This window comes from Alosa sapidissima, chromosome 19, assembly GCF_018492685.1.
Source record: "Alosa sapidissima isolate fAloSap1 chromosome 19, fAloSap1.pri, whole genome shotgun sequence".
NCBI classification, from domain to species: Eukaryota; Metazoa; Chordata; class Actinopteri; order Clupeiformes; family Clupeidae; genus Alosa; species Alosa sapidissima.
In genome coordinates, this window is record NC_055975.1 from 15752304 (window position 1) to 15769262 (window position 16959).

At 41.1% G+C, this 16959-nt stretch overlaps 1 protein-coding gene across 3 annotated transcripts in view; it reads right to left on the reverse strand.

The window, feature by feature from the left end:
- Nucleotides 1-5209: 5209 nt before the first annotated feature.
- prkd1 (protein kinase D1) overlaps nt 5210-16959 on the reverse strand; it is a 53196-nt gene continuing 41446 nt past the window's right edge. For all 3 annotated transcript variants that reach the window (XM_042071498.1, XM_042071497.1, XM_042071500.1), the window contains exons 11-19: nt 16610-16898; nt 12099-12151; nt 11285-11357; nt 11048-11154; nt 10535-10696; nt 9804-9902; nt 8385-8652; nt 6665-6750; nt 5210-6326 (exon numbers count right to left, since the gene is read on the reverse strand). In XM_042071498.1, coding sequence (XP_041927432.1) covers nt 6105-6326; nt 6665-6750; nt 8385-8652; nt 9804-9902; nt 10535-10696; nt 11048-11154; nt 11285-11357; nt 12099-12151; nt 16610-16898 — 1359 coding nt within the window. In that variant the 3' untranslated portion in view covers nt 5210-6104. The remainder of the gene's footprint in view (nt 6327-6664; nt 6751-8384; nt 8653-9803; nt 9903-10534; nt 10697-11047; nt 11155-11284; nt 11358-12098; nt 12152-16609; nt 16899-16959) is intronic.

A 16959-nucleotide genomic window follows, 5' to 3' on the forward strand; every position in this document is an offset into this window, starting at 1 on the left:
CATATATTGTTGAATGTTTGAGCTGGAGCACTATTGCATATTAAACATGTAGAATAAGAGTGGGCCTCTGATTCAGTTTCTGGGGTTACTTGGCCTAAATCTGGGACCACAGGGCAGTAAAGGGGAATAGCGCCCAGATAGAAACCATCCTCTACTGTGTGTGAAGAAGGCGTCCATGTCTTTTGTTGCCCGGTTTGTAATCCCTGTAATCCCTCTGCAGCGCTTTCAAACACTACACGCTATAGGGGTAAACTCCCCGCACCCATCGCCAGTGCTGCAGCCAACAGCGTTTATCGTTGCACTGCTCCGCATTGGGCGAAGAAGGGTGGTGTGGAAATAACGCGCACTTCCGCTGGCGGCGGTCCTTGAGTTTGAGGAAGAGCGCATTTCGGTCTGTGCCAGAGCTGTCATCTTGGGAACCGAATGCGTGTTCACTTACTCGCTGGCTGGCTGGAGCGGAGGAATGTGCTGACCCAGAATAACTTCATTTAGCAACACTTACGAGTGTCGCGGGATAATAAGAACAAGTCCCCTACTTCCCTGCTTTAGCCAGACTATAGCTGCTGCCTTGAGCCTCGTAGGCTACACTGGTGGTGATGGCCAAACAGCGACAACTGTAATGGGACTCTAAAAACATGTCCAGAGTAGGCTAAGGATGTAAACAATGTGAGTGGTCCAATGACAAAGTCACCGCTTAAGAAATGACATGGTGAGTGAAGTATAACATCACAACAGAGCACTGATACATACCATAAATGTACATGTTAAGTTTACTCTCATAGGTCTAAAAGTATCCCATGTTGCGCTCTGGGCATTAGCTGGTGTGTTTCTCCACCTCCCCTCCCCCAGCGTTACCCCCTGTCCCAGGACCCTCGTTCAGAGTCCTTTCCTGACATTCCCTTGATCCTGTACTTGAAATGTTGCACAGTAATTGATGTTGATCCTAGCATGTGTGCAGACTGCACTACAAATTAGGATGGAAAAGGTTATCATAATATTTAGCCAGCCCATTTTGTTCACTAGAGCAACTCCCCGTGGGATACGAGAAGGAAAAGCATCTCTATATGATATTTTTTCCAAGTTTTGCGTTTGGGCTCTGGGGACTTTCATTCATTGCCGGGCCGCAACCATCCGGCAATTGAGAGAGGGAGAGAGGAGTATCGCACAGAGGACCGGAGGCGGCATTGCGAGGACCGGTCTAGGGGCTTTGTAGAGGGTGTGAAGCTGAGAGCAGGGATCAAGCGCGCACAAAAAATACCTCTAATGATCACGCTTCCCTCTCCTTCGTCTCTGGCTTTCGCCCCACATGTCTTTGTCAGTGGCGTTCACTGGATCTTTCTTCGACTTTCAGACAAAGGCAGTAGGCAGGCCTAAAAAATAGGCAATGACTTTTTTGACCGTGCAACGTTGTGGTCTGCGAAAGATTTACTTATGTTTACAACGGACGGATTTAGATTACATCCACGCGTTGACAGTATAATTAATATTAGGCTACAGTGAATATTTATCTATTAATATTAACTAGTCCATGATTATTCGGTTCCGTTTAGAAGTTAAAGATACTATAGGCCTACTTCAGTTTCGCTTAAATTGCTAGACTATAGCGTAGCCTACAATTTTATCGTTAATCTGAATCGCAGCATTTGAGTTTACAGAATTAAATTCTTTCAAATACTCGTTAAGGCCTGAGCGACCCCTAGCGCTATATTTATACTGAAGGTGTAATCTGGAGGCTACTGTTTTATTACTTGAGCTATATATAATAGTATGTGTGTTTTAGGCTTTATGCTTTGTGTTTAGGCGGTGTAAAGAAATAGGGTATAAAGCATATTAGGACTGGCAACAAAGCACACCGAGATGGATAAGCAGGCTGCTTGGCCATATACTCGCTAATAGAGGCTTTTATGGAAAGATATTGGGCTATTCCTCATTTAATATTTCATCGTTTCATTGCAGAAGGCTGCAGACCAATTTACTGAAATTGACTTCGTTATTGTTTGTTAATAGAACATAGCTGGCCTAGCCTATCTAAAATTACCACCAGGCATGGCCTATACATGACTATTATAAACTGTAGTCTTTGAACATTCGGGTGCATTTAAGATTTGGAAACTTCATAGGTCTATATTATATATATTATCCAAAAAATCTGCCGAACTGAAACTTTTATATTTCACTTTGAAAGCAACGGCGTAGGCCACCAGAACGAGTAGACATTCGTTGATCAGATAACACAAAGTTGGTGTAAAATAATAGCCCTCATATGACGCTTGAGGCTTTATTCGACATCTGACTTCCTGTCTTCTACCGTCACCCGCTGACCGCTGATGTTTGCGCTGATGTTTCTTGTAAAATCGACCGAGGGGCAAGGAAAAACTGCAGGTGGACATTCTTCAGACAGCGACCTGTCATCCATTCAACACCACGCGCTTTCGTCGTGGAAATGGATTCGTTCCGTTCAAGTTAAAAGTCCAATTGCACTCCAGCCTGTTAAGGTTCAATGTTACAGTAATAGGCTAGCCTACTTTACTTTGTTGCTATAGGCGTATGAGAACAGAAAACACAGGATTTTTTTTACAAACTGTGTCTAAATATGTAGGCCTATTTTAGGAACCTACACAGAAAGGTTTATTCTTCAGACGAGGTTTTAAAAGGAAGCAGAAATGTTTTCGCCATTTTTAAAACATTGAGATTTTTCATCAACTTTAGGACCATTTTACTGTAATAGTCTGGGTAATTAGAATTCTAGTTTCAGACTATATAAATAAAAGGTTATTGATACAATTTAATCAAGCAGTCGCCGTTTGAGCAATGAACGATGAGGATGAAATATTTGTTTTCTAACTGTTGTCTAATAGAAATACTAAATAATTTAGATGTGGGAAGCAATTACATTTGTTTTCCTTACAGTAAAATCATCTGTGCCGACAACAAGATGAATAAACGAGTTACTAAGGCAACAGTACTCTAACCTGTCTCGCAATATGTCAACGTGCAGCATATGGTGTATCTTTGAAAAAGCTGTGATGTGTCATTTGCATAGCCTACAGACTATTCCATTAAACCCAATATTAAAAAACTTGTCAGTTACACCATGATATGCGCATAAGAAATGAGACGATTTTAATTGCGTAATTCCTCCTTTGATCTAGCAACATTCCCAATGTGTAGCCTAGCTGGTGCATAGTTTGGCAGTGATGGGGAAACAATTTTGTCTGAATGTATCCTGTAGACCCAATGCATGTTAAACACAATATTTTGCATTATTTCTATCCTTGTCCAATAATATTTTCCTTCTCGTTTAATCTGCCGCCAGCAACTCTCAGACTAACGTAGAAGTATTGTAGCCTAACCGGCAACCCATTGTCCTATATAGCCTATAGACTGCACATTTCGTTTTGGCTTAATTGTTTAATAACAATTATCTCCCCTTTTGGAGACTATTATAATGGGACCATATTCTCCACATTGTTACCTGATTTCATGCATAAAACTGTTTTGATTGTAGGCTATATCCATAAACCTGAAATAGCCTAAACTTAAAAATAATCCACCTTGGCCTATTTTTCCGTATCCTATACATGAAAGGATTATCAATAGACACTATTTTATACATATAGGTTATAATAACAGTATTTTTTTATGATTGTACAAATAGTCCGAGTGGGCTATTTGTACTAGGCCTATTTGCTATAGCCGAGAAGGCTATTCCCAAAATTATCATTGATGACGGAAAGCATTTTCCATTATTACAGGTAGCCTACGCGTTTTTAGAAGCTTTCAGATTTTTTTTCTTGTGGATGGACGTTAAGATGTTGAGATATATATTAATCAAAGCATGGTTAAACAAAACGCATTTTCAAAGCATTGTTGGATTTTTCTTTAACCTAATTAGATTCTATCCTAAAAATATAAAAACAAGTTTTCACATTAAGCATATTGCTATTTAGCCCCAAAACTGGCATCTTTCCGGGCATTGCGTTCTCTAAAATATCTTTTGATTAGTCATGTAACATGGTGTTATTTAGGTGTTTTATTTTTTAAGGGAAAACGTAGCCTGTAAAGCGCAAATCTCCGTCTGTCTTTCTTCCCCTCCTCTCTTTCTCTCCAGTGATGTGGAACAGGAGTTTCTTTGGAAGAGCAAAGGTGTGAAAACTTGTTTTTTGTTTTGACAGGTGTGTTACGGGACAAAGCGCTTTATGGAATAACCAACTTCAAGGAAAAAACAATTTCCACATAAACAAAACACAATCAACTGCTTCATTGTCCTGAACTTACTTAAGACTGAGGTAATTGTAGACTTTTAGGTTGATGTACTAGCCTAGTAGTAGGCCTACGTTATATAGAAATGAGGTTAAGTTAAATAAATCTTATGGTCTAATTTATTTTGTGAACACCTTGATTTTCAGTGAGAATTTGCCGATATCCTAACACTAATGCCTATGGGAAAGACCTGATTTGAAAATCTGAAGAGTTAAACAAAGTGCACCAATGTGTAGGCGTATTCAGCTTACATGTATATCACTGTGACCTTATAAAACATAATGACATAGTCTACAAATGATTAGGCCGATATAAACTAAAATGTTTCACTTCTGCTCAATAATAATGCGCAAGAATCCCATGAAGTGGGGACTACACGTGGGCAGATATAGAAACGTTTTGGCAACAGCGCCATCTCCCGGTAAACAGTCAGCCATCGCTTTGGACCATGCCTGTTTGTGGCGTGAAATGACTGATGCGGTTTAACTTCGATAGGTCGATAGACTTCAAAAGATATTTCATTAATCTGTCTTTAATCTATAGTGTATAACTGTAGGCTACTGTAGTTTTAGCCTAACTGCTGACATGTAATATTATATGTTATGCATTGCAACCTAAGTTGTTTCATGAAAACAAAGAGAGGATAGGCCTATTCTCCACATTATTATGCCTATATCCAATATATTAATGTCCAAGTACTGATGCAGAACAGCATATTCTAAGCATACTTTGGCCTTTACCATTGCTACTATTTGATAGCCTACAACTCACCAGGGAATGGGGAGTTTGGTGTATTTGGTAGATAAAGATTATTGGCTATCTGCATTCAAAGATGTGGTGTTATGGCACAGGGGAAAGAATGAAGGGGAAGCCGTTTATTTTTAAAATATTTTTTTATTCCAATGTTTTCTTTCTTAAAGCAAGAGAAGCATCTCATAGGGCAGTAGTGTTTTTCCTGATGCATTTGTTAGGCTTACATACATACAGACACCAAATAGGCACACCAACACACACACAACACACACACACACACACACACACACACACACACACACACACACACACACACACACACGTAATGCACTACGAGAAGCAACAAGGGCTGTCAGCAACACTGATTTCATCTTATCCTTTTGTCACATCCTAACACTGCCACAACGACCACTACAGGCCCTCTGTTCACACCACACAATGGCAAATTCCAAAATAAAGCCTGATGTTGGGCACAGTCATTTAAGTCAGTAGAGGCCTGAGAGAAGCGTTGTCATAATTCTGTCGTAATTAAATTCGGCAAGCACAACAGAGACCACAGCTTTCGCACTGTTGCCATTTAAAACAAGTAGACTCATGTTAATCTATCCACCTCTGTTTAGGGAAAAGTTCACTGAGAGAGAAAAAATAACAAGGAGCCAAAATGTCAATAAATAGGCAAATTAAAAACTCAAACAGGGAACAAAAACATTATGTGTCACTGAGTTGTTTGTTTGTTAAAGGCCGATAAGAATCTTAGATTTGTGATGACCTGTCGATGGGAAGGAGAGATAGAAGGATACAGAGGAGAAGTGGAGGGATTGAGGAAGAGAGAAAGAGAGACAGAGAGAGAGAGAGGAGGGGATCACACAAGAAATAATAAGGAGACTAAATAGGTAGACGTAGAGGTCAGTTAAGCAAGTGGACAGACAAGAGCGGAGGCTTGGGGATGCTAAAATGAGGGGTATGTAAAGAGTGGAAAGACAGAGAGCGGGAGAGTCAGAGAGAGAGATAGAGAGAGAAAGAAAGAGAGAGAGAGAGAGTGATGGAGAGGGAGATGAGCGCAGCGATCTGGAGAGGGCACTGGCAGGTCACAGCACGCTAACCCTCTCACTGAGCGTGTCCAGTTCAAGCTCCTCCTCTGGCTCCACCCCCTCGCTCAGGTTACCATGGGGATTGAGGAGGTGGGTCGGGTACTGGAGGCCATTCTGCTGAGCGTAGTGCTCCCAGCGATGGTCATCGCTCTCATGTGTGATGTAGCGCTCGTTCATCCGGTACTCCAGACCCCGCAGGTCCAACCACATTTGATAGTCCTAACAATCACATGCAAACAAATCATTCATCCATATGAACCACTAAATCTCAGATATTGTTATAAGGTGTCATATGCATTACATGTCAGATCATTCAGGCCTATATAACTATGCAAGCAGGTATCAGGAAACATATGTATATCTTTTGCAGTGCATTGTAGATAGTAAATAATAGTTAGTAACCATTATTGTTTCATTAACACTTACTGCCTTAGCATGGTTAGCATTCGTGTCAGCTGTTTGGCAAAGTCCAAAGCTAGCAGCACTGGGATCAGTATTACCATTACCATTTCTGTTAGCGTCGTTAGCATCGGTGCTCATGATTCACTATGACTCACCTGGAGCCAAGGGTGGCTGAGGGACTTGTCCACGCTGTAGCGCTTCCTCATCTTGACTTGCAGTAAGTTATTAATGAGGTCAATTGCTGGAACAACAAAGCAGGCAGTCAGAGGCCCGGCTGGGCAGAGGGGGAGAAGAGAGGGCTGGCTTGGGAGCTTTTTCAGCGCTGGACAGGACAGGGGATAATGAGCAAAGCTAACATCATCTTAGCATTATTTCTGGGGTCACACACCTCTGAGTCGCTGACCTTGAGACCCAGTGGATCGTTTGGCATTACACACATGATTGGGCCGCAACAAAAATGGCGCACACACTCACATTACATAGACACACGCACACACACACACACACACACACACACACACACACACACACACACACACACACACACTTCCTTCGTTTTCACTCCCACGCTCCTTTTTCTTCTGTTTTCTCTTGCCGGTCTGTCTTCTTTCATGCTGGCCTACGCTTCACTTGCACCTCATTCATTCTATTAGGAGAAATGAATGGAGCACTACTTGTCCACTAAAGTAATTTCCACTCTGTGTCCTGATGAGAATGTTGTTTTTTAAGTTCTGGAAAAGACCAAAATAGCAACTGAACACAGCTCCCCAGATCACCCCCCACTCTTTTTATCTTTTGCTGTTGTGAGCCTCTGTGTTTCTCTTGGATAAATATTTGTGCGATGAGACATGGGAAATTTACACAGCCTAGATAAATACAAACTGCAAGTTGGACTACCACAATGAAAAAAACAGACAGGAATCAGAGACATTTACACACAGAGGACACATAACAAACAAAACACATCATTATAAAAAATGAAACACTTGCTGGAGCAAACTCAAACGGTTTAAAAAAGGGTCAAGCCCTGGCCTCTATCCAAACATTTTGTTACAACAGCAAAACAGGAGCAAGCACAACAGACTATCCTTATAAAAAAATAAAAAAAACCTTGGGGAAGGGGCCCTTGATATTTGATTACACTGCTGTTAGGCTGTGCAGTACGACGGACCAAAATGTCACTTCAGTCCATCCACATGCAAACTACTGTCTTTATTCAGAGGCTCATGTATTGACCGTTTCAAGAGAGGTCCATTATCAGCATCATCATAGTTCCCACAAGGCTTCCGTTTTAACATTCCATATGTTATGTTAATGAAGCAGAAGTAGATTAGGAACAAAATAGAACGTTCACACATTGTTTTTGTTTTTCTTGTTGAAAGGGTCTATGCCTACCTACTTTATCTCACCATTGTCCCTTATTCATGCACTAGGCTAATCATCACCTCTGTGGTTTGTCTTCAGCATACACATTTAGGTTGCTAAAAAAGTTTAATGTTATCTATCAGCCTTTAATTAAGAAGCCAAAATTATACTGGATTTGTCATTATATGTCTATTTTTAAATAACTGACAACACATCATGAGTGTTTTAACACCTTATTTTTATGAAATGTATCATTTTCCAGTTTCTAAATGCTGAATGTAATGTCTGAACATCCTCTGTATATTTATACCCTGTGTTGTTCAGAGCATAAACAGACTCACTACATAGTGCCCTGTATAGTGAATAACCACCATACAGGTATTCACTACTGCTGTGCACTTTGTAGTGAATAAGTGGAGGTCCTTTCCACAGGGACAGCTCTCACTCATACAGGTCATTCTCTGATCTCCAGCACCTTTCCTCTCCATTGTGTTTCCCTAAAGCACTCACCCTCCTGCGAGACCTTCTTCCAGGGGTGGGACGGGTACATGAAGGCAGCGTTCTGGATCTGGTCGTTGATGTCCTCGTCCTCGTTGAAGGGGAAGGTCCCACTGAGGCTGACGTAGATGATGACACCCACAGACCACATGTCCAGCGAGCGGTTGTAGCCCTTGTTGCGCAGGACCTCAGGGGCCAAGTACGCCGGGGTCCCCACCACTGAGCGCCGGAACGACTTCTCACCGATGATGCGGGCGAAACCGAAATCGCACAGCTTCACCTGCGGCGGGAGCAAGGACACAACCCATCACTGTGATAATGGAAAAACACCTGCATTCACTGAACAGATGTTCAAAAAGGCGTTAAATACATTTCCCATTGAATGGTGTATCAGAGATTTGGACATGTATTCTACTTTGTTGATGCTCTACTTGTGTGTCAAGGCTTTTGTGACAATCACCTGCTAAATTATGAAATAAATGGATGAAATCAACTTGATATGTTAATGCTAGCCTTCCATGGAGCAGGTATGGGATTTCATGTAAAATGCATCAGTTGGAACAAAAACACCACTATGCATGCCCTCGTGATGAATTACGAGGCGGCTATTCACATGCAAACAAATGCATATTATCCTCCTTCTTCTCCTCAGCTTCTCCTTGTCTTTATGCAAGTGCTGCACAGACCTAATAAATAGCATCCTGTGTTTCCTCACTTCCCAGACAGTTTAATGATCAGCTGTCAGTGCTGACACTACACCCGGTTACCAGAGAAATTATCACGCAGCTCCATGTGCCTAGTATGTTGCTTCCTGCTGGCTCCCTCTCTCTGCGTAGCCTCCGACATTTCGCTAGAGCCGAATTAAGGATGGCACAACAAAAACTGAGACAGCAAGCCAAGCCAGACAGCCAAGCACAAGGGATTCCCCCCCCCCTTCTTTTTTTTATCACTTTCTTTCTTTCACATCAAAAACAATGGATTGCCGACAGGAGGGATATACTTTCGTTTTCATTTCGGGGAGAAATATTGTGGCAATACAGTAGAGAACAAATGCAAATGATTTTTTCTTTTTTTAAATGCTCGGGGCTGAGATGTTTGTGTCTAAACAGGGGTGATTCATGGCGGAGTTAGCGCGCCTCCAAAAGGGAGCTCACACTGGAGGCTGACGAGCGCGAATGTGAGAATAATTGGCAGTCTTTTGATTTAGCAGAGACCAAGAGAGAGGAAGAGAGGGAGAAAAACACACACACAGGCACAAACAAAAACACAAACAAATAGAACAAAACAAGACACCATCCACTGAAGACCGAGTCCACCCCACTAATCACTGTTATTCTTTAAAGCAAAGAAAGAGAGAGAAATAGAAAGAGAGATAGATAGATAGAGAGAGAGAGAGAGAGAGACTGGCGTGTTTATCTACTTGAAGCTTACTTGTGGGAAGGAGTCAGCGGATGCTAGCAGAACATTCTCAGGCTTGAGGTCACAGTGCACAATGTTCTTGAAATGGAGATGTCGCAGAGCCACCAGAATCTGAAAACCAACACATTTGTACTTACACAATAGAACAAACATCATAATAATATACTGTATATACTATATACTATATATTAATAATATACTGCATATTATATACTGTATACACCTAGCCTGACAGATTACGGAATGTCTTCACCCTACTCCATAGAACAAGCCTACAACCATACTGTATAACATGTATTGCCATAATCATAGACTAAAGAATGACATAAATACATAGGGCATAGGATATGATGTGTAGGATATACAGTATGTCTATCATGCATAGGACCTGAGCCCATGGACCTGGCAATATTTCAGTTTCTCTGGGCATAAAAATGATGATATGCTAAACATGCATGTAACTACTGAGATTAGAATCCATCAGTCTAACAAATAAATAAAGACCTGACTGCTGATGAGACCAGCTGCTCATCTTTCTGCTTCAACTGTGTCAGGCATTGATAGAGCACATGAGTGTCATGCATTGTATGCAGTTGTATTATATGTATTCAGATTTTGTTCATCATTTCCACTGAGTGACATATAGAGGCATGCATCCAAGGTAGAACTACAGTATTTCAGATGCAAATACACATGCCTGTTGAAACTGTCTATCTGCAGCTATCTGCAGCTTTGGCACTGACCTGAGTGACCAGGAACTTGGTGATGCGCTCAGGCAGCTTCCCTTTCTCGCTGGACAGGATCATCTCCAGCATGTCGCCATGGAGCTTCTCCATGACAACAAACACACGCTCGGGTGTCTCGAACATGCACTCCAGGTTGACGACACCAGGGTGATGGAGGTTCTGTAGGGTGAAGCAAAGATAAAAAAAATATATAATAATTCACCCACTTACACCCCCAGGCCGATATATATTACACCCTGTATGCTGTATGTGCTGCCAACCTGTTTGTATACACTGAACAGAAATAATAAGCATCATTTAGTGCATGTTGTATGTGGAATTGTTAATTGCTGACACCATCATCAGTGGTGTAAAAACTCTAAGTGCTGTACACTGAAGTGAATTCATTTGCAACTTCCACTGACACCGAAACTGTTCAAATCACATAGCCGCACATTTCACATTGCTGTGTGACCCATATGTGTATGTTTGTGTGAGTGATGGAGAAGAACAGGTTCTACATTGATTCACCTGTAAGATGGCAACCTCATTGCGTAGCTGGCTCTCCTGCTTGGTAGGGAAGCGCGACTTGTCGATGATCTTAATAGCCACGTCCCGACCCGTCTTCCTGTGTTTCCCTGGGAAGCACAACTCAGTCACCTCCATATGTCTTCAACCCACTCTGCCTCTCAACAGTGACTCTCAAAGGAGCCTCAAATCAAATACCTAAAGTCTTTTACAAATATTCCAAATCAAGAAACGCATTACCTCCATAGACAATTCCAAACTGCCCAGAGCCAAGAACTTCATCAGGAAATATCTGATAAACAGAACTGATGTCCTTGAAGGAGAAAAGAAAACAGAGAATGAGTAGGAGTGCTCCAAAGGATTCGTTCATTGCTTGTAAAGTGATTATCTTGGCTTGGTTTGGTCTTGTTTGGCCTTTTTAAATGTTTTTATTCAGACTATTTTTGTTGTTGTTGTTGTTGTTTTTGTCTTTGTATTTGTTTTGTATTATACTGAGTCTGCAACAATGTACTCACAGAGACACAAACCTGGAGGCTTGAATTTAAACAACAACCTTGTGTGACACTACCGCATCCTGCAGAAACTGTCATGCTAGCCGAGGTAACCATGGCAACCCCATGGCCATGCAGGAAATAGAGAGTAGACTGGATTGGAGGTATTGTACACACATCTGTGTTTGCCTTACTAGGTGGCTGATGGAGGCTTTGTGTGTGTGTGTATCTCTATTTTTCCCCCACGCAGTGTGCTTTGTGAGTATATGCCTGTGTGTGTATTGATGAGTGTTTTGCGTGTATGTGTCGGCGTGTGTATTGGTGAGTGTTTTGTGTGTGTGTCGGTGTGTGTGTGTGTTGTGGTGAGTATTTCTGCCTCAAGCTGGTAAAAAAACACCAAGTGGTTTGCGAGAACAGCATATGCAATTTAGGTAACACTACATCATTAACCTGTGTAGTGAACTTACTGTATACAATGAAAATATCTCACCTGCTTCCATACTCATTTTGTGGTGAGGAACAATGGTTATTGATAAGGATGAACACTCAGTAAACAAACCTACCACATTCTCTTGCACCTGGCAATTGGATACTGAAATGCTGATAGAAACATCTTCTGTGGGAGAGAGAGAGATTTAAAGTGTCGAGAACAAACAGATATTTCATACAACTTTTAATGAATTCTTCTCAGCTGCAGACTTATAAAGCTCCACCCACATTTGGTAATAAAGAGGTATACAAATCTTTTGATGTTTTATCTTCGCTTCACAATGAAAACTATGAAGAAATCCAACCTTGAAGGGAAGCAAATTTATTGTGAAAAAAAAAACATTCTCATAAAGAAATACATATTTTTAACAAAAACACTCTCTTTGCCAATAAAATAGCTCCTAGTCTGCTCTTATAACATCTCATAAAGTTGGAGAATACAAAGCAGGGGATTGAAAACATTCCTCTTTATATAATATCTCCTGATCGCTCACGCCTCTTTATATAATCTCCTGATCGCTCATGGTCCATTGTCCTCTTATAGGTCCTCTCTTGTGCATTCTCCTCTTCAGATCACCTACTGGCTCTCTATAGAGTTCAGATCAGGGAACTGAAATAACCATGGCAGAAATGTTGTGTTCAGTAAACCATTTTGCTTTTTGGAACATTAACCTACTGGACCCACTTTTATAGGGTCTTGGCAGAGGCATCCAGATTTTTATTTAAAATGCCAACAGGTATTTCACAGAGTTCAGGATAGCAGGAATTCCCAGGAGGACGTCCCCAGGCCCTTTAAATTATAAACAGCCCCAGAACATCACAGACCCTCCACCATACTTAGACTTAAAGAAGAATTCCGGTGTGATATTGACCTAAAGTGTATTGAAACATGATACCGAGTGTGAACGTATGTCTCATAGCCTATCTCGGCTTGTCCCCTGCACTCCAAAATCTGGCGCTAGTTAGCCGATGCTACCAACAGCTTTTTCAATAGTGGTGCTTCGGCATCGGGCTAGCCATGCAAATAAATCACTGTTTTACACCCATTTACGAGGCTCAGTGTATCTCCACACTTCATTGGTAGACTTCCGAGGGCCCTGACATTTAAAACGAGACATTGAGAACTTTGAAAAAGCACTGATAGTTTACTTACAAGACAATTTATACAGACAGTATCTTCACGAAGTTTAGCGTTTGCAGCCATCTTGAATTTAGTCACGATAAGTCGAGCGACGAGTAAGAATGAACAGGTATGATAAGGGATCAGATTCCAAAAATAATTCAGTGGAAATGCATGGATTCCAGTTTCTTCCAGTAGCAGCAATATCACACCGGAATTCTCCTTTAAGAATGGGGTTTTTAATCAGTATATTCCTCATGAGTCAAGAGTCTTTCATTGTCATGTGCACAGTTGTACCATATAATGAAATTCTCATTGACAATGAAATTCACATTATCACACTCAAATGAAAATAAATCAATAAATACATAAATAAAATAAATAATTAAATGCAAATCAAAATATCTGTTTATGATTTAGATAGATAGATAGATAGATAGATAGATAGATAGATAGATACTTTATTGATCCCCAAGGGGAAATTCAAGACTTTATGACTGCTTCTGCACAAAGAACGTTGTGCCTATAAGAAGTGTTATGCAAATATTGCACATAGAAATGTATGGGAGTTCACTAGTGATGAATGATTTTTAGAATTAGGGGAAAACTGCAGTGTGCGTTCACAAGCCTGATGACCAGCCTTGTTGTCCTAGAGTTCACACTTCTGTAGCATCTGCCTGATGGCAGAAGTGTGAAGAGGCTGTTGGGGGTGTATGCTGTCCCTGATGATGTTGTGTGGCGTGCCCTTCCGATGACCCTGGTCTGATAAATGGAGTGATGGGAAGCCCACTGAGATGTGCTGTACTGTAGGCCTACTTATCACACATTGTGGGGCCCTCCTTACTTGAGCAGTGCAGATACCATACCACACTGTGATGGAACTGGTATGGACACTCTCTACTGTACCCCTGTAGAAGTTGCTGAAGATTCGGTGATTCGGTGCGTGTTGAGTCCAGGTGCTGATGTAAGTGCCAAGGAATAAGATTTTCACCCTCTCTACCTGCGCCTTAAAGCGTAACTTTCGCCAAAATGCATCCTAGGGTGTTTTTGTGAATGTACCCAAGTAAAATTTTCATTTAAAAGCATAATTACGTCCGAAGCGCCACTTGTCCGTGTTGTCGTTTTTGAGTTTTTGGCCTTTTGAATGGGAATTGTAGGGGCACTTCTATTTTGATACAAGATCGCGTCAAAATCGCTAATCACTAACACTAAGAAGGCTCGACACAACATGAAACCTTGATCGAAGTATCATCAGTGTCTCTACACACGAACTCGAGCATTGAGAACATTTTTGGTGCACACAGAGTTTACTAAAAGAAAGGTTTTGAACAACTCACTTGGTTTTTCTGCTCGCCGCCATCTTGCCAGTCAAGGAGTGAGTTGTCCAAAACCTTTCTTTTTAGTAAACTATGTGTACACGAACATTGTTCTCAATGCTCGAGTTCATGTGTAGAGACACTGATGATACTTCGATACTTCTAAATAATCTGTTACATGGAGGTAACTTCTGATGTTTTGATTGTTGACCCCAAGATGCTTTTATCTGTAGGCCTATCTCTCTGATCCTTAGGAAATATTTTGCTCCATTTGATTGGAACTTTTAATATGGCCATTTTCACTTTAAATATGACCATTTTCAGGCAAGTACCTGGTTGTATGCCCATTTCCTGACTTACCAAGGTAAATGCAATCTCCCCTTATCTGGATTGTGTATTTTCACTCCCATGTTGAAAAACGACTAGTGCATTTCATCTCTGTGACTTGATTTTCACATTTACATTTATGCATTTAGCAGACACGTTTATCTGAAGTGACTAACAAAATGAGGATTAGCATTCAAGCTACTAGCTATTTTTATACCTTCATAAAACAGGTAATCATGGATTGCTGCTTGAGAGTGTATTACTGATTATCCTAAAAACTGATTATACTAAAATAAGTTGGATATAAATTAAAAAAAAAGTTTCAGTTACACTTTGTTGATACAGTAAGATGTTTTAGGGTATCCAATTGTGACTTGTGTGTTTTTGCTATTTATGTCTATGATGATTTTTCCCTCTCAGAATTCATTTACTTCCCTTCATACAATTCCATTAATTTACTTCCTGCGGGGCTGTAGTAAATTGATCAGAGAACACTGAAGATAGAAGCGTGAATTTGAGCTCCGTTCTGCTCCCACAACACTTAACTCTTCACTACAGCCTAGCATAGCAAATAACATCTGGACTTGTTAAGAGACATCCACGCCACCTCTTCATAACCAGCCTGATAAAACCTCAAGGCTTGTTTTAAGATACAGTATAACAAACAGCTCCATGTGAAATAGCAAGAACAACACACAAATTGCTGCTTGACAGGACAGTTCCAATATTTTACTATTTAAGTCTTTTAGACTTGATTCCTCAGAATTTTTCTTTTTCAAAAATAATAATTTACCCCTAGACTGCCCTGAAGAAATATCTGGTTTATTATTTTTTCTTTCCCAAATCAATATACTAAGAAACTTAGTACACACCTAGCAGACACACTGACTTTACCATTACCATTGTGTTCCTGGTACAAGGTAATTTCAATTTGATATGTTCAATGTATTTGATTTCATAATATAGCCTCGTTGCGACAAGCTCTAACACTGCCCCTGAATAGGCCAAATTGAATGGCAGAAAAGCCCTGGTATTAAAGCCCAACTCCCTTTTCTCCCAGAACGGTGTGTGTCTGAATCAGGTATTAGCTCTGATTCAGACCTTTCTGTCTGTCATCAGTCCTCTTTGTCCTGCGTCCATCAAGGTGGTTAAGAAACAGACTGCAATTTACTTCAGCCAGGGTGCACACTGTGTGTGACCTGATGTGTGTGTGGCTTGTTTCAAACAAGGGATAGAATTAGTACACATCTCACCGTAAAAGTTTCACCCCTAGAAATAACGCACACAGTTTCGTATTTATAACGTAACTTATGGAAAACAAAGAATTTTATACTTGAGGATTAGCAAAATTTTGTACCGGTACCTCTAATATCATTCATGTGCATTTCGTTGTCTTTGCACTTGTAGGCCTACTTTGCACAATGACAATAAAGTTTAATCTAATCTAATCTAATCTAATATGACTGAATCATAGCAAATTACTAGTATTGGAGTACAACACTTATTTTCTGTTATATTTTGGACTGAAATAGTCTACTTGGATCAGCAGCTTTAAATTACCAGAAAACATTCTAGTTAAGTTGGCAGTCACATAGTTTGCAGTTCTCATTTCAAGCGTAATTTGGTTCATATTTTTATCAAAACCTTTTGGCCACAGCACTACAGAAGTATACCTCCAAAATGTCGCTGTGCAGCAGTTTAACCACAGCTCATTATCCAACCTGCACAGCTACCAATTACTGCATCATTAAAAAAAACAGGAGGTCAAGGTGTGCAGGTGTGCAAAAAGTGTGGCTTTGGTACGACTGTGACCGTGACTTACTGTGGTGACTGTGGCGGTTGCCATGCGACAGCCCCTTGGCGATGACAGGCATGAGCGCGTGCTGGATGGCCATCTCCCACATGCGTGCCACGTCCTGACCAGTGCCACTGACCAGCATACTGCCGTGGCTCTCGGCCGCCCTGCCACCCTCCGGCCGCATCAGCTGCTCGCCCACAAAGTAGACCAGCGTCGCCGTGGTGATCTCGAAGCAGTGCAGGTTGGCGCCCTCGGGAAGCAGGTCGAAGGTTTTTGCCGGCTCGAGGGACAGCACCTCTGACAGGGGGATTTCCTGCAAAGACAAGAAGTTGAACCAGTCTAACACAGAACTGTGCTTATAAGCATTCACTGTT